Below are 17,694 nucleotides of genomic sequence, written 5' to 3' on the forward strand. Positions count from 1 at the left end.
CGAGGCAGTAAAACACTTCAATAGCTCTCCTTGCTTGTTATTAAAATGTCCCCTGGGCTTTCCCTTGCCTGCGTTCGGCTCAGCTCCGAAAGGGCCTGTCCCCAGAGCAATGCAGCCATTTAAGCAATTTCTGTTAGTTCCTGTGGGAAGGAAGCATGAAAATATCCTTTTCTCAGGGGAAAAAGAGCATGGTCCCCATGGTCGGAAGGGAGGTGGCCGAACTCCGTGGCCTTTGGTCTGGTGGCCCCACGCCACCCCATGGGCTCGCTGGCATGGGGAGCATCACTGTGGGGTGACCCTGGGAGTGGGTGCAAGCACTGCCTGTGGGGCTGGATCATAGTGCCCCCACCCTCCTCTTACTTGGAGATTGATCTGGTTATCTGTAACCCTTTCTGGGGAGCAGTGCTGTGAGCAGAGCTCTGGTTTTGTGCTGCCTGACCCGCTGCAGACTGTGGGGCAGGAGAGGCCAACAAATGGGTTAGGAAAGGCTAAGTGGAGCCCCCAACTCCTGCTCTCAGCCTGCCCTGTTTTGGCAGTGGGGATGTTCTGATGGTCTCCTGGGCAAGGCTGAAGTGTTGGTGCTGGCTGCAGCAAAGTGGTGATCCCCAGATTCCCAGGAAGAGCTGCATGATGCCAAAGCTGCCTCCAATTTAGGACAATTTAATTCAGTCCACTCCTTTGGGGCATGGTACCCAGGCTGGCTCCATCAGCCAGCTCTCCTCCAGCCAGCACCCGGCACCCAGCCTGCTCCCCACAGTGCCCAGGAACCCCCAGTGCTGGGTTAAATCAGCCCAGCGCAGAATTCTTGTGTCCTGGCTTCCAGCTTTTCCTTCCCACTGCCCCAGGTTCACAGGTCTCCAAAGAACCTCCTACAGGTTTTGTGCAAAGAGGAGAACAAGAGACATCCCCCCTCCCTGTGCCTGTCTTCAGCTGAACCTCTACAACCCTGGAGGAGCCACACCCGACAGGGGATGCTCTGCCCAGGGAAGCTCAGACACCAAGTGGGGTCTCCTGGTAACCTCCTGCCTCCTCTCCACCTTTGGGAACCTCCTCCTGAGATTCTTGGTGTCTGCAGTTCAGTGAGTGGGAGGCTGCTGAACAGGGGTACAAAGTCACAGTGTGAACCAGGAACGAGCTGAGCCTTTGGGAAATGCCTCCCCAGGCTGTTTGTTCCCTGCCAGGGGCTGGCAGCAGGCCAGGCCTTTGCTTTGGAGAATAATCCACTGGCTTTAGAACTTCCCAGCACTCCTTGGGAGTGAAAAACAACTGTGACTGCTCAGGGCCTCGTGGGTGTGTGGCATGGCTGGGTGACAAGGACAGGCTCAGGACTTCATTCCCTGCCTTTTCCAGCCCAGCTGGGGACACAGCTGTCCCCTTCCTCCTCGCTGGGTGCTGGGCACCCGCCCTGGCCCATCAGCATCCCTGATATGCCACCTCCTTCCCACTTCCATCACCCATTGCTGGGTGAGAATCCCCCTACATTTCCCATGCAGGACTTGGATCTGGGGACGTCCTGCTCAGTGCCACGCCAGGGGTGACAACCAAAACATGTGTGTCCCCAGGAGATGAGTGTGCTCCTGCCACCAGCTCTGCCTCAGTCCCCAGCAGGGAGCAGCAGAAAAATCTGAATTGCTCTGCTGAGAAATTAATCTTCTTTCCCTGTCTTAGCTCAGCCTGACCTAGAAGAACCACGCCCCCCCGGGTTGTTTTGTTTTTCCCTCTCTGGGATGTTTAAAGGGAAAATTACAGCAAATGTACTGCAAAGAAGCTGTGGGAGACAGGGGCCAGACCTCCAGCAGGACAAAGTGGTTTTAGACAGGATTTGCCAGACTGCCTTCTCCTGAGACCCTCTGAGCTGGGGTGGGTGGGCAGAGAAAATTTCATCTGCCCAAGCACGGGCAGTGAAACAGAAACAGTAAAAGGTCAGGAGCTGTGTTGGGTTCCTCCTGGCAGGGTGCAAAGTCAGGGGGACTTTTGGCTGGAGAGAAGTAGAAGGGGAGCTGCTGGAGAGAGAAATGGCAATGGGAGCAAAGCAGCTGCAGTGCTCGTGCCTTCCCTTGGTGGCTGTGGGCCTGGCGTGGTGACAGGGACTGGGGCTGGGTGGAAGGACAGCACTGACCACCAGGACAGCGACAGGAGGTGAAATATGCCTCTCCCAGAACCTGCTCCTGCCCCACACCAAACCTTCCACTGCCCCACTTCACATCCATTTTCTTCAGTCCCTTCATGTCCAGGGGTGAAGCTTGGATGGCTCAAATTCCATCTGTGGCTTCACAGGCACAGGCTGGGAGAGGGAAACCAGGCACCCCAACAGCAGAATGATCCTGACAAAATGCTGAAGCTCACATCCTGGGGGTTGCATCCAAGGAAAGGCTTTATCTGCCTTTAAAGCTCCTCAGCTGCCTTGTGAAGGACTCTGCTCCTGGGCTGAAGGGCCATGGTTAGGGCTAACCCTGCTCCCTCCCTGCCTCAGCTTCCCTTTTGTAAGGTTGGGGGAGATAGAAAGGAAAGAATCCCCCAGTCTCCTCTTGTGCCTGAGGATTTTTATGGCTGTGCTGTGGGGTTGCTTCCTGTTCCACAAGTCTTGGAGGAGAGCAGGGAGGCCAGGCAGTTGTTCTGGTGCTCATCCATGTGTCTCTGTATGTCTGTCTGCCTGTCCCTCCTTGTGTGAGTGCAGCACCTGTGGCTGTCCCACACCTTCTGAAAAGGGGTCTTGAGTCCAGAACCACCCCCAGCTGGGGTCTGTGCACTGAGAGAGGGGCAATGCTGGGAGCCAAAGGGTTTTGAGGCAGTTTTTGGACAGCAGCCCCATTTTGGAGGCTCAGCCCTGTGTCTTGGGGCGGGAGGTGCAGGCAGTGTGAGCAGCAGGGATTATGGCTGCTATAAAAAGCAGCAGCATCTCTCCTCTCTGCTCCCTAAGGCGCTTAGGGGAGGAAGGAGGGAATTAAAGAGCAACCTCCTGTGCTGAAGTGATGCAGTCAGAATAGCCTGGCACACTCATGAGACCCCCCTCCTCCTCAGCATCCCCAAAAATCCTCCCCTGAGCAAAGAACCCCTTCCATGCTCTTCTTGGGTCCCTGCTGTTAGATCACCAGAAACTTGTCCCCTGTTCAGAGGTTGTGGGGGGCAAGGAGAGGGCTGAGGAGGACAGCCTGGAGAGGGGGTCCTGGTGGGCAAGAGGGGCACATGAGGATGCTGTACCATTTGCACACCCCAAACGAAAACGTGGAGCACTCCCCCATCCTCACAGCCTCACTCATCTGCCTGCTCCTGTCCTGCCAGCCTGCTTCAAAGGTCCCTTGAGGATACTGGTGATGCCCTCCAAAATGCAGTCAGCTGCATGGGTGCATGGCTGCACAGAAAAACACTGAGGTTTTGGAGGGACAGGGGTTGTTGCAGCCAAAAAACCATGCTCTGCCTTCAGCAAAGGAGACAAAAAGGCTCCGTGGTCTTGGGACTCTGACAGGCTCACAGTCAGCCTCAGAGCTCAGCACTAGTGTGGGCTCTGGTGACATGTTTGGGGACAAAGCAGGGGGGAGGCAGGTGCCAGATGGTGGCAGCCATGCAGGGATGGGGGGATGAGAAGGAAGGTGGTGTGGGGAGCAGCTGTCCTCTGTGGTATTCCCCGTTCGTGGCAGGTTCCAGTGGGGTGGGTTCCAAAGGCAGCCCCGGGTCCTGCAGAGCTCTGGTGCCAGCCCTGGCTGCTGGCGTTGCCCAGTTGTGTCCCCGCAGCTCAGGGACGCGGTCCGTGTTTCCCCTCGCCGTGGACGCTGCCGCAACATCACCCAGTGCTTGGTGAGTCCTGGAGGTGGACACAGCAGCAGGATCCCCCCTGGCAGCGCTGCAAATGAGGGATTTCCGAGAGGCTGAGCGGAGGGGGCTCAGGGCTCCCCCAGCCCTCCCCGGCCGGCCGCGGCGGCCACAGGAGGGAGCTGGGCTCCTTCCTCTGCTCCCGCAGAGCGCCGCGGGCTCGGGCGGGGACAGCACGCCAGCCCTGCCAGCGGGTCGCTGCTCGCTGCAGGAGCATCTCCTGGGCTCAAACCGGGACATGCGGGACCCCAAACGTCTCAGGAAGGGAGAGAGAGCCGGGCTGGGGTGGAGGTGGCTGCCTCCGTGCTCAGGGAAGCCTTGAGCCAGCAGCTGAAGGGTGGTGGGGCTGCAGTGCAGAGCAGTCACGGGGCTGATGCTGCGGCCGGGGGGGGCCGGTTGTGCCCAGGGAGTGGCGTGTCCCCATGGTGAGCAGTGCCACTGCGAGACACTGTGTGCCACTGTCCCTCTGGGGCGGTGGCCAGAGGCACCTGGGTGACCCCAATGTCCGCCCTGCTGGTGCTGAGAGCAGGGGAGCAAGCCTCTCCCTGTACGACCTGCTGTCCCCAGGAATCTGGACTTTCCCGGTTTCCCCAGCCCACTGCCAGCTCTGGTGCTGCAGAGGGTTATTCCCAGGGGTTGACAGTCACTGGGGGGATCATGCCCCAGCATCCCCCTCGTGCTGTCCAGCTCTCCATCCCTGTCCAGCTCCCCTCACAGCCCCAGCAGCACAGGGGAAGCCTGGCAGGTGCCAGAGCAGCCATGCTACAAACCCAGGATTAAAAAAAAAAAAACCAGAGAAAAATGATGGTGGCAGAACACATAATACTGTCAGATCGGAAATGGTTAATTACAATTACGGGGGGAGGTCTGAGGTACCGTCCTCCACCGAAAAGCCGACAAAGCCCCAGCGTGGGACTGCTGGTAATGGCTCTCATTAAAGCCCTTGGAGCAGGAGTTTGAAACCACATCCATTTTCTTTAACCGCTTTCAGACGGGGAAAATGCTGTTCTGGCCCCTGCTATTTGTGGTGTGCTGGGTACTGCAGGCTGGGGAAAGGCAGGACTTGTCTCCCTGAATGCAGAGGCACAAGTCCGGACCACGGCCTTTTCTCAGGACTGGCTCTGTGGCACATCAGCATAAGCTGTTCTTTTAAGTTCAGAGACGATGTGGAGAGTAAAGGGATCTTCACGAAGGAGAGGCACAAGGAATGAGCTTGGTTCCAGTGCCTCCACTCTGCTACACAGACAAATTATGGATCCTGGTTTAAAACCCATATTGAGGTTTTCAAGAGCTGATCTTATAACAGCAATGAAGCCATCAGGATGCTCCTTTTCCCACATGGTTTGGTAGCTTGCCCCACACATTTGCTGTTGCTGGCTTCCCCATAGCCCCTTAAACAGCGAGGAGCAGTGATCTGCCCGGAGTTACAACTGGGAAAGAACATCTTTGGGCACAGAGAAGGGCAGTTTTGGTTGGTGGTGCTCTGGCTGGGAAGAGGAAGGTGTCCAGGGAAAAGAGGGAGGTGTCCCTGCTCCATCAATGCATGTGGGGCTGACCCCAGTACAGAGCCAGCACCCCTTGGGGTGGCAGGAAGTCTGGGGGTGATGTAGGAGGTGGTCACACTGGGATGAGTCTAAGGATGCAGACACACAAGGCCTATTTTCCCCCAGGAAGAGTTTGGATTTCATGCAGATGAATCCCTGTCCTCCTCTCCATCAACATTCCTCAGAAAAAGGGATTGTACCTGGTCCCAATAGGGCTGCTCCCTGTCAGGGGATGCTGGGATCAAGCAGAGATGTGGTGGAGGGAATGTGATGGCCCTGGCTTGGCTACAGGCCTAGAGGAATAAAGCTCCCTGGGAAGTTTGGGCTGTCACCCTGCTGCCCCAGAGCCACAGGACACACTGCTGAAAAGGGCTGTGAGCTGGAGCTGCAAAACTAAAGGCAGGAGTGATGGCCCAGGCAGATCACCAATGTACTGGGGGATTTGGCTCCTGCTGACCTTTCTGCGCCTTTCTGCAGCTCCCAGCTCCCTGCTGTGTCCTGGGCCTGTCCCCAGAAATGCAGACAACCACATTCCTCTGCAGCCTCCTTGTCTCCTTTGCCCTTTTCCCCACCCCGTTCCCACGCCACTGGACAGCCACACGCCAAAGGACCGCCCGGCCTCTCTGCAGCTCATTTCTCTTGCAAGCTTTTTCTGGTGGATGTATTTTGCATTTGCTTTTTCTTTTTTTGCTATTCACAGCGAACAAAGAGGGGGTCACAAACCCAAGGGCAGATGTCAGGACAGGGCTGACAAGCCTGGGAGAGGGGGTGACGACACCCACCCCCACAAGGTCCTTCCAGGATGGTAAAACCAGGGGGAGAAGGGCTTTGCTCCACGGCGCCGACTCTGCCCATCCCTTCCTCTCCCTGCCCGGCCCTGCAAGGCGGCTGCTGCACTGTTTCTCTGCTCCATCCTTCTGCTCCATCCCTCCTCTCCATCGTGCTGCTCCATCCCGCTGCTCCATCCCGCCTGGCCCGGCCGTGGCGCCGGTCACGTCTGCTGTGGCAGGTGGCAGGTCTCGCCGATGGCAATGACCACGTCCTGGGGCTGCCGCTCCCGGTGCCGCGGCGCCTCGGGCATCTCGCTCATCTCGTTGACGCTGTTGCTGATGCAGTTGATGTCACTCTTGTTGCTGTTGTCATCCGGGTTGGGGCCAAAGATCCACTCTGGAGGAGGGAAAAGCACAAAACGAGCCCCTGGTTACATCCAGCTGTTTGCCCAGAGCGCAAGGCTCTGAAATGCTTGAGAATTGCTGCCTCCAGCTACACCCTACCTCTGGGTGCTTCCCTCTCCAGGAGTGTCCCTTGCCCATCCCTGCCCCTTCATCTCCTCCACTCCCCTGGTGCTGGGATCTCTGCTCTTCCCAGCTCGGGGCTGGTTTTCAGGCTGCTGGCTTCTGGAAGCCCTCCCGGCTTAGGCAGATGAAATCACCCTGTTAATCCCAAAAATTAGAGTGAAGTGCCTCCAAAGTGAAGTGTGCATCTGGGGTCTCTAGCAATCTATTTCCTAAAGTGGGATTTTGCTGTCAGACAGAGTAAGTGATTAAATAACAATGTATCATCCAAACAGGGCTGGAGATGTGGCTGGGACATGGCTTTTCTGCCTTGAGAGTATATTACAGCCACGCCAGGGCCTCAAACTCTCTAAGGCAGTTTTGGGGCTGTGCTTCTTGCTGGTCACCAGAGCACCAGGACCTGGCTCTGAGCTGATCCAACTGCTGCGACAACCCTGGGGGGGACTGATACCCCTCCAAAATACAGTGTCACTGCTGGATGACAGCATGACTGGAACATCCCCTGCAGCACAAGGGAGTGCAGCTGAGTGAAAGCAGGTGCTGCTGCTTCCCAAACTGCTATCTTCTAAAAAACTTGGTTGTTTGGGCAGGGAGAGGCCATGGTCCACTGAGATGGGAAGGCACCAGCAATGAGGCCAGAGTGACTGTTTTTCCTTGGTTTTCCTATTTTCTTCACCTTCATCACTGTGCTAGCAGGGTTTGTTGGTTGTCCAACAGGAAAGGCAGGAGAAGAACCACCACAGCTCCCTCAGCCACTGCAGTGCTGGCAAGAGGGATTGGGAAACTCAGCAAAGAAGTGGTCCAAAGGTTTTGGGGAGCCCTGCATCTGCCCTGAATCCCAACCAGGACATTTAGCTTTCACTTGCATAACCCACCTGAGGCTGGGCTTCCCATCACAACCCTTCCCCAAGGAGAATCAGCCAAGCCCAGAAGGCTCATTTATGGCTTTTTTCTTTTATAGTTTTGATTTTGCTTGGCTTTACTGGGTTTAGACTAAAGGCCAAACACTCCACCACCTTCTTTGTGGTCTGGTCCATCCAGACAGAGCCTCTTGCCCCCAAGACCTTGCAGGCTCCTGCAGCCCCCACACAGCTGCTTGCCGTGAGGAGAATCCGAAGGCAATAACAAGATTGCCTCCTACAAATACTATTAAAGTTCTCAGCTCGCTTTCCTTGACGTCAGCCGCAAAACTCCAGTGGGAGCAGCAGGAAGGAAGGGGAATAATCTGTAGAAAAAGGGGTGATGGGTCCTTAAATATCCCGGGAGCCACTGGATAAGGACTGCTGTGTGCAACGAGAAGCAAAGAGCGTTGCATGCCTGTGAGTAGGGGTAAGTGGCATCTGGTGGCCAGATGATGAACCCCTGGTGACATCTGTGGGCACAAGAAGAAGCAAGAGCTGGATGAGGCACTGTGGTAAAGGCAGAGAAATACAGGGGATGGGTGTGTTGGGAGAGCACCAAGGACACCAGCAAAAGCCATTTGCATTGTCACCAAAGGGGATGTGGCTGGCTGGGGTGCCTGGGGAAGGTGGCTGGTGTGAGGCTGCCACAGTCCAGCTCCTGGGTGAGAGCAGGCTGGATTGTGCGTGCTAATCCGAACCACTGCTTCCCTGGGAATTATTTCTGGAGCCTGCTGGATCTAATTACCCAGTAATCTGCAGGAAGATGTAATTAGGCTGTCATTAGAGGGTATTTACTGCGATGCCTTTATGATTTGACTGTGTAAGTAAGGAGTGAAGTAATTACACAATTACATGTTATTTGTGGCCATTTATGGCCTGTAACTTCAGCGTGTTGCCATGTGTGGAAGAGGGGAGCGAGGCCCCGTGGAGCTGGCAGAGGATCTCCTGCCAGCAGGACCCTGGAGAAACAACCATAAAAATGTCAGCGCCCTCATGTCCCCTGCCAGGCACTGCCAGCTCCGTCCCAGCCAGGCTCCATCCCCCCCCAGCTTCTCCCTCTGGCTCCTGTCAGTTTGAGGGTGAGGAACCAAGGTCTCTGGGGTCACTCATGGCATGTCTGGGGAGGGATGAGGAAGAAGAGAGAGGAGACCTGCGCATCTTTGGCGTCAGTGGGATTAAACCTCGCTCTGATGCGGAAGGAACTTTGCAGGGGATGGGAGGCACAACCTCACATCATGTGCCAACACAGGCTGGAAACCCTGGACAATGAACCCTGCACAGGGGTGTAATTGGGTAAGGGGGTGGCCAAGGGCTGGGAGCCAAGGGGTGGTGGTGGCCAGCCAAAGGGAGCTGCAGCCCTCAGCACCATGTCACGTATTTCTCTCTCCATCCCTTACAGCTGGCAGGGGGGATGCATGAGCCACAAAAAGCACACACACAGAGGAAAACAAAATCCTCTTCTGGATCTAAGTCCACATATGGGTTCACACAACCTCCAGCCAGAAGTTGAGCAAAGTTAGGCCGAACCTAATGGATCTGGGACAGCTACAGGCAGAGCTGGGATGAGGAGGGATCACACAGTGTGCTCCTGGGGCAGTGGCACATCCACACCCAGGACAGTCACACTTTGGAGATAAGAAAAGGCATTGCCTGTCCCTACCCAGCCACTGGAAGGAGCTCATAACACATGCTGCAAAATCCAGAGCATGCCCACGGGTGTGTATGTGAATGTCTTGGATAAAAGAGAGGAACAAAGTGACTTTCTCAGCCAGGCTGGGGAGCAGCATCTAACCCAGAGACACCTCTTCCTGCTGGTCAGGTGCTGCTGAGGCTCAGTGTGCCTGCTGGGGTCTGCAGGGCCAATGGAGAGGTGGGAAGTGCTGAGGTGGGGCGAGATCGATACGGAGCGATTGATCCAAAGCAGCTGGAGGGAGAAGATAGAGCAGACTTGGCAAATCAGGAGCTGTGGAATAACAACTCTGTTATTATTGTTATTCCCAAGTAGCAGAGTGATGTGGCACAAAATGCCCCTGCACCTCCCTGGCTCTGTCCCAGTCTTTGACAGCACCCCTGGAAGCAGGACCCCTGGGATATGCTGGATTTTTGGGGACAGAAAACACTGGGGCTGCCCAGCTGTCACAGTGTGCCCTCCTCATACCAACAGCATGAGGGCTGATCCTTGCTCAGAAACCCCTGACAGGGCAGGCAGCAGGAAACAGCCTCCTGTTGTCTGTGTGCAGAGGGGCACAGGGTTGCTGTGTGCCCAGTGTCACCCCAAGGGGGTGGCCTGGTCCCCTGCATTCATTGGTGGCAGGGTAGGATGTCTACGAGGCATTTCAGCTGCTGAAAAAGAGACATCCCAGGCAGAAGAGCAGAAGGGGGTGGGAGAAAGGGCTGAAATTTAAATGCAGGCTGGTGAGTGAGACATTCACAGTCCCTGTAGAGATGGAAACAGGAAAGGAAGGGGCAACATGTTCGATGAACAATCAAACTCGTGCTCTAGTTTTGCTTTAAATGGAGCTGGGTGTGAAAGCAGCTGCTAAAAAAGCTCTTTTTCCCATCAGCAGGAACAGAAGCACCTCTTTCTTTGAAACATGTCCTGACCCAGCAATCACATTGTGCTCTGCAGCAAGGCAGGGCCAGCTCTGGCCGGAGCATTCCCGATGGACATGAGTTCAAGGGTATCCCTTGTGTCTTTGACATGATGCAGCAGTCACAGCTGGATGTTATAGCTGTCTCATTTTCTGGACAAACTCTACTTATTCATTACCAAAATCAACAAATAATTCCCGGGTTTGTTCTGATGGAAAATCTGTGTCTGCCCCTGGCAACAGTAATTTGTTAGAAACCCCCTTTTCCTCCTCAGATTCACTTATTTCTAAATGAATTTGATGTTAGGGTTTTTTCTTCCTTCCCTGTTTCGCAGAAATTTCTCAGCTTTGCTGTGCTGGCTGAGTCAAAATTGTCCTGCACCCCAAACAGCATGAGCACTCTGCTTTGCTGATGGACAGGTAAGGACACTGCTCCTCTGCAGAGCTGTCACCAGCATGAAGCATCTGGTGGGAAAGGGGGTGACATGGAAAAGGCAGTCAATTAATTACGATATTCTCTTAAAAACAGCTTCTCTGCATGCACCAGAGCAACCCTGGACCAAGCCTGCATTTGATCCTAGTGCCACCCATCAGGCAGCATTGCAGCTCCAGAGAATGGGTCTCTGAGAGGTGGTGACTGGTGTGGTAGGTGGGAGGCAGGCATGGTCCTGGGGGTGGATATTTGCTGTCCATACCTTCCAGAGGCAGAGTGAAGGTGACCAGAGTGCGAGGAGCCCTGCTTGGTCTCAGCTCAAGGGAGACCAGTGCTTGCAGGGCAGCAGACAAACACAGCCCTCGCCTCCAGGACCTGACACAGCCATCCCTGGACCACACGATGGCAGGAATGGGAAGGCTGCTGTGGGATGGTGCGTCCCTGAGGCCTTGGTCGATGCCTGGCAGTGTGTGCTGGAAGCCATCCCCCTCCTCCAGCTCTGAGCTCCAAAGGTTTGCCCTCAAATGCAGCTGTCCTGAAGTGGGCCCTTTTGCAGACCACTGTGGCTCATTGTCTGGCCAACAGCCCCAGCCTGTCAGGGCGACTGTGAATTATCCACAGCAGCCACTGCTTCCCTCAACAACACCTCAGGAGCTCCTGATGCACCAGAAGGGAAACAGAGAGGGGATCACTGTGAGAGGTGGGTTAGAACAGAGATGGAAAAGCAGAAGGGAACCTGACGTGGTTTCTTCCCACAACTTTGGGAAGCAAAGGAATTATCCTCAAAACAGAGCTGGAAAAGAAGAGGTATAAGTCCTCTCTGATGGATCTAAGATGCTGTCTGCAATCCCTGCCGTGGGCTGAATTATCCTCAGAGCCCTGTGGTTCTGTGTGGAGCAATTAAAAGTGGATCCCATGTCTCTGCAGGATCACCCAGCAGCTATTTTCAGCAAAGCTACATTCATGCACAGTTTCCTTGTTCAAGGAGACCGTTTCCTAAAGAAGCCTGAAATGTGGAGGTTGGAGATAAGGCTGAAAAACAAAACTATGGCTGGTGGGTCAAAAGGGCAAAGAAAAGAAAGACCCTGGTGAAGGATGGCGGCGGGCTCTGAGCAGTCCCAAAGCCATCGACCGGCACAGCCCTGCCAGTGCCAATGAACCTGCCCTGCCTTGCCCCAGCTGGGCACCTGCCTTGTGCCCATTCCCCAGGGAAAAGTTTCCTCCAAGGTCTCCTCTGGAGATCAGCAGCCCGGAGGAGACCTTGGCTGAACCTTGGCAGCCAAGGTCTCCCTTCAAGGCACTGCTCCCACGCAGAGCAGCAGACCCTTCCCGTGTGGTTCCCGTGCAGGAGCGAGATGCTTTCCCCTTTCCCGGCGACTGCACGCGTGCAGTCTCCATGGCAACAGCTTTGTTTCCAGTCAAACTTTTTATTTTTTCCCCCTTTTCCTGCCTTTTTTTTTTTTTTTTTTTGTTTTTAATTTTAAATCAGAGCGATATTCGGCGAGCTGCTGGGGACGGAGGAGGGAGGGCGGGCTGATCCCAGGATTGCAGTAATTAGGCGCCTCGTACGCTGGTGACAGCCTTGTCATTTGCCAAGCCAGCTCCTCGCCGCAGCGCCGGCTCTGGCAGCTCTCCAGCGCTTCAGAGTTAAGCAGCTTTCCAAAGGCTTCGACCCAATTTGCCTTGACTGCTGTTGGGGTCTGAGCCGTGCTCACGCAGGAGCTTTCCTCCCACCCTCCTCGGGGGCTCGCAACCAACCCCAAGCAGAGACATTTGATGAGTTTTGGGGAAGCCAAACGTGAGACTTGGTCAGCTCAGAGCCAGCAGGAGGGACTGGAGACAAATGAAGGTGTTTGGGGCTCTCCTTGGCCAGGTCTCTCCAGCAAGAGTTGAAGAGGGGCTCTTTCAGAGCCCTCATCCATATCCAAGTGCTCTGCCTTCCTACTCTCCAACAAAGCATCTTTCCTCCTTCTCCAATGCAGCCTCCCATTTTCCACTCCTCCCCAGCCTGCTGGGCATCACAGCAGTGCTCATGTCCCCCTGGGGGTGCCTGGGCAAGCTCTAACTGATTTTTTTAAGAAGCATCTGCAAAGAGAGGTGTCAGTGTCTCAAATACCCGTTTAGATTTCGCAGGGAAAAACCTTGGCAGCATCCTGAGGACCCCTTCACCATCAGAAACTGAGCCCAGCACCTGCTTCTCATTGCTCCTGTGAGAGCAGGGGCCTGCCTGATGCTTTGACTCCCCAAGCCGTGTCCGACAAGCTGTTATTGAGGAGTCGTAATCATCCCCGATGCCTCCAAGTGACTGTTTAAAGCAGCGATTAACTATTCCCAATTTAATCTCCCTGAAACAGGCTCCAGCCCTTTGGCATCTTATTTCCATCTCTCCCTGTATATTTCTGAACATGATTAGTGCAGAAACGCTGATAGCAGAGGCTGGAGCTGCTGCCGAGTATATAAATCCAGACATTGTGTTAAGGCAGCTAATAGAGCAGATTCTTATTTACTGTCCCTTGGTCTCTCTGTCCAGTCCCTAGAGTAATTTTATGCAAACTCATTCAAATTAAACCCCTTCTCTTTAAAGGCTGTTCCTTGGCAGTGTTAACAAACACAGTCTCGTCCGCTCTCCTCCGAGGACTGGCTCATTTTAAGTGTAAAAACTGTGGGAAGATGGGCCTGGAGTGCTAACTAGGATGAGCTGGAGGCAGCCTTCGGCACTGAGGGGTGCTGCTGGAGTTTGGGAAATGCCTTCTCCTCTCTACCTGGAGAGGGAAGAAGCTCACATCTGGATTTCTGACCCTAACCTGGACAGATATTACCTCACCCCAGGACAGGGAGGATGCTTTGCCCTCGGCAAGGGGTGTTAAAGTGGGAAAAGGCTTCTTCCAAAGTGTCAGGAAGCAGGCAGACCCCAGTGCTGTCCCTGTGCTTGTCCAGCCCATGGGATGGCCGTGGTGCTGCCTTTGCAAGGGCTTTGCAAGAGAAGGGCACCCTGCTGACCTGATCCCACGCAGAGGCTCAAGTTAAAGGTCACCAGGGAACACTGGAGCCGAGTTGGAAGCAGCACACCTGGGGCCCACTGGGGCAGCTGCAGCCCCGCTCCGTGCCTGGAGGGACAGGGCATTTCTGTGGATTTGGCCCTGCTTTGCAGTACCCACCCAAGGGGTGGTTTGAGCACCCACGTCGGTGCTCTCCTGCATCAGGGACCAGAGCAATGGGGACAGGGTGTCTGCTCTGCGGGGGCACGGCCACTGGAATGGCCCCTGCCTCGGGGCAGCTTCTAACCTGGCCTGACCTGGTCCTTTGAGCTTCTCGGGGCAGGAGTGGGTATATTTTTAGGTGCTCTCCCCACTGCCTACCTTCATGGGGAAGGCAGCGCTAAATCAGACATGATGTTACAGCCCCAGCAAGCTGCTGATTAAGTGTTAAATTTAACACTTTAAGAAATATATCCGTTTCCTTCCATCTGGAGTGAAGAAAAACTCCTCAGCAGCAGCTCCCTGCTGTTTCCTAGGCTCAGCCTCATGTGAGACTCCAGGAGGTTTGACCTTTCTTGTCCCAAATAACCCCCCTCTAAATCCCTGTGTCCTGGATCTGCTGGCCCTTGCCTGGTCATGACCCTCTGCCCAAAGGGCTTGGCTTGCCCTCCCCTCAGCAAGGCAGGGGTGCTGCCCACCCACAGGCACTCGTTGGAGTTTTGGCTGCTGTGTGTCTCCTGTGTCCCAGGAGCAGGGAGATAAAGCGGAATCATGAATGAACACGTGGATTTTGTTCCAGATGAGTGTGATCTCCCTCCCCCTGCAGAGATGGAGCCTGCAGGGCTTCAACCCTGATTGAGGGTCAGGCTCAGAGCAAGGCTGTGCAAAGGGATTTCAGCCTCGTTTCCCTGCGCAGGGCATTGCTCCCAGAGCTTTTGGGGATTGTGCACATCTGCAGGAGCCAGGAGCTTAAATCCCTCTGGGGATCCCTTCTGGATCCCTATCCAAGCTGGAAAACTGCGACCAGCATGCTGAAGCAAGGTCCTGACCCTCAAAAGGACATGATGGCTGTCAGGGTGTAGGGGCCAAAAGTACCAAGGATTCAGATGGGAATTGGGCACATTTGCACTCCCCAGCACGACCAGCCTTACAAATGATGGGGCAAAGAGCAAGAGTATCACTGAAGGCTTGTCATAAGCAGCCAAGCACCTCTGCCTGACCACAGCAGCCAGCACTGTTTGTGCTCTCAGCCCCAATGGTGAGGGACAGCATTCATCAGCAACAGGATGAAAAGAGGAGGAAGGCAAATCTCAAAAAAAAAAGTTCCCTCTTTGGGTTGTCATTGCATGGATTTGTTGCAGGGACTGTGCTGGCTGTTCTAAAGCAACCAGACTGCTGAGCTGGGTTTCCTAGGAGTTTGTAGACTCCCTGGTGTCTCATAAGGGGTTAAGCTCATATGGCAGATTTTCTTTCACTATGCACTAGTGGGCTGTTATTCTGTGCTCATGTATCTGTTGCCATGAAACTTTTCATGTTGGAGACCTCTAATCCAAGCTCAGTTGAAACTGGCCATGAGATTTTACAGTCATTTGGCAACCCAGACTCATGCACACGCATTTATGCACATGCACACAGGCACAAGATTGCTCCTTGAGGAAGGGGGCTAAACCCAAGGATTTTCTCTGGGAAGATGGTCAACACAGAACTCAATTTGGAGAACCCAGCACATTAAATAAACCAACACTCTTGCAAATGTGAAAGGGTAAAAGCTTGGTCTAAAACCCACCCAAATCAAAGGAGACACGCAAGGCAGCACGTCCAGGCTTGGCACCAGGCTCCTTTTGGCCACAAGCACACAATGCATGAAGCCCACACTCACCTATAAAGTCGTAAATGAGGTCCTTGATGAGATGCCCGACGATGGCATACGCCACTGCCACCACCACCAGGGCTGCCATGAGGAGGTAGAGGACAGCCTTGGGCAGAGGAATGGCATCTCGAGGAGGGGGCTTGTACTCCTTGTAGAGCTGGTCATTGTCCGAGTATGAGTACTGGAACAAGTGGTCCAGGCCAGCTGTGAAGTTGCTGGAGTTCATGGACTGGCTATTGGACAGGTAGTTGTCCTGTTCGGGGTCCTGGAGGACACTTACCACCGAGCTGGTGGTGGCTTCCACTTGCTGTACCAAGTTCAGAGTCTTGTTAACGCTGGGGAGGATTTGGGAAAGGAAAGTGCTCCAATCTTTGATGGCACTGATGTTGCAAATAATCATAATTGCAAGGAGGAAAGAGGTCTCCAAGCTCAAGAGACTTAAAAGGGAGAGAAAGAGGTGAGAATTGCTGTGCTTACACCAAACCATGTACTGCAAAGCGGTCAGAGAAGGTCTGGATGGGGTGCTTTTCTCATTTGCAAATGCTTACATGATCCCGTAGGGATGTGTCTGTGGTACCTTGCCTCACTCCTGGAAATGCCTCCAGAAAACCCCTATGAGCATGAAGTTCCTTAGTAAAAAGTAGGTGCTGGAATGATTTTGACCGATATCATTTTTGTTCCTCAGCCGCCTGTCCCTTATGCTACTCACCGATGAAAACCGGAGAGACAGGATCCTGTAGATATTTTCAGTCATCTGGAAAAGAAAGATAAATTGCCCTTCTCCAGCTTTTTTTTTTTTTTCAGAGGCGATGGTCCTTGGAGAGACAGAAATCCCCCCTCGGCTCTGCCCCAGGCTCGGCCAGGCTCAAGGTGTGCGGTGCGGTCCTGGCTCTCCCGTTAGCGCTGCCCAGGGCGTTCGCAGAGGCGACAAAATGTTCAGACCCCACAAAGTTCAGCTGCTCCGGCGTGCGACGGGGCCGGCGGCGCGCAGCTCCTGGCCATTCCGGCTTGGCTTTCAGCAACTTCTTCTACCGGCATCTCCCGATCGATTCCTTTAAAAACAGAACCAAGTCAGAGACAGCGAGCATGCCGGCAGAGAGCCCAGCACCCTGTCCCCAGCCCAGTCCAGGAGCGGCCGGTCTCGGGTTTTACCTTAAAGACTTTTCCAAGCGAACAGATCCTCCCGCCTGATGCTCCAGCTTGTTTCATTCCGGGCTGGGTTCCCGCGGAGCTCCCCGCTCGCAGCCGCCGATCCGCTGCCGCTGCCGCCGCCGTGCCCGGTGTGCGGGGTGCGTGTGTGTGTGTGACACTCCTCCCCGTTCCCTTCCCTCCTGCCCCTTCACCTGCCGGCTCTTCCCAGCCTCCCCGGCCCCGGCAGCGAGGGGGATTAGCTGCCGGGAGGTTGGCTCCAAAACTCCTGAGCGTGCTGGGAAGCAGGCGATGCGTGCCGGGAGCGTAGGGCTCAGCCTCCGCCGCTGCTCCCCGGGGAGTTAATCCTTTCGATGACAAAAGATGAGCTTTGATCCGTCGGCTGGATGTTCCCGGGGAGGTGCAGGGGAAGGTGGGGAGCAGCCGGGGCGCTCGCGTGGGTAGCCCGGCTCCAGCCGCCCGCGGGCGCGCAGCTCAGCCTTTGTCTGGGAGCGGAGCCGCCGGCAGGCAGGAATCACATCGCGGGCGCTGCCGGGAGCGGGGAGGACATCATCGATCCCACCGCCAGCATCCCGCAGGAGTGATGCTCCCCACAGCCCCGCTCCCTCCCCGGCAGCCTCCGCCCTGCAAAGTTTGGGCATCGGAGGGATGACTGGTTTGCAGAAAGCACGGAGGGTTTGAGGCTGAGCTCCCTCGCCGTCTCCCCTCCCTGCTAAGCTGTCTGTGCCAGCTGGTAAGAGCCAGCCTCCGTGGTCACCTTGATAATGGTCTTAAACTGGTTCATGTTCCCTACAAATACAGCTCATCTGCCTTAGTGGTGGGATCTCTGGGATCACTGAGTTGCTGGCTTGGTTTAAAGGCAGTGGGACATATTTAAAGAGGAGGAAGAGGAAATCTTAATAGAGGGGGAAATTGTCTTTCTATATTTGGAGGTGAAAATAAATCACAGCCCCCTTTTTTTTTTTTTTTTTTTTTTTTTTTTTTTTTGGTGCTGCTTCCCCATGTAAGAAACAGCTGTCATGGGGGGCAAGAAAATCACCACAATAAGCCTGAAAGTAGCCAAATGGAGCTTCTGAGAAATAATAGCAAAAGATTAACTTTGTGTGTGTGTGTTACCAGCCA

The 17,694-nt window shown here is 54.7% G+C and overlaps 1 protein-coding gene across 1 annotated transcript; it reads right to left on the minus strand.

Moving 5' to 3' along the window:
• Positions 1-6,007: 6,007 nt before the first annotated feature.
• LOC121362111 lies at positions 6,008-16,199 on the minus strand. The gene is made up of 2 exons (XM_041483350.1): positions 15,433-16,199; positions 6,008-6,521 (listed from the first exon to the last, which is right to left on the minus strand). The coding sequence occupies exons 1-2, from the start codon at positions 15,908-15,910 to the stop codon at positions 6,346-6,348; spliced, it is 654 nt and encodes a 217-aa protein (XP_041339284.1). The 5' UTR covers positions 15,911-16,199; the 3' UTR covers positions 6,008-6,345.
• Positions 16,200-17,694: the final 1,495 nt, after the last annotated feature.

Source organism: Pyrgilauda ruficollis, unplaced genomic scaffold, assembly GCF_017590135.1.
Source record: "Pyrgilauda ruficollis isolate IOZ18807 unplaced genomic scaffold, ASM1759013v1 scaffold6, whole genome shotgun sequence".
In the NCBI taxonomy this organism is placed as follows: domain Eukaryota; kingdom Metazoa; phylum Chordata; class Aves; order Passeriformes; family Passeridae; genus Pyrgilauda; species Pyrgilauda ruficollis.

Coding starts and splice junctions, on each gene's coding strand:
- LOC121362111 (XM_041483350.1), bottom strand. CDS start 15,910: ATGGTTTGGTGTAAGCACAGCAATTCTCACCTCTTTCTCTCCCTTTTA. Junction 6,522..15,432: donor CCTCATTTACGACTTTATAG/GTGAGTGTGGGC, acceptor TCCCTCCTCCAG/AGTGGATCTTTGGCCCCAAC.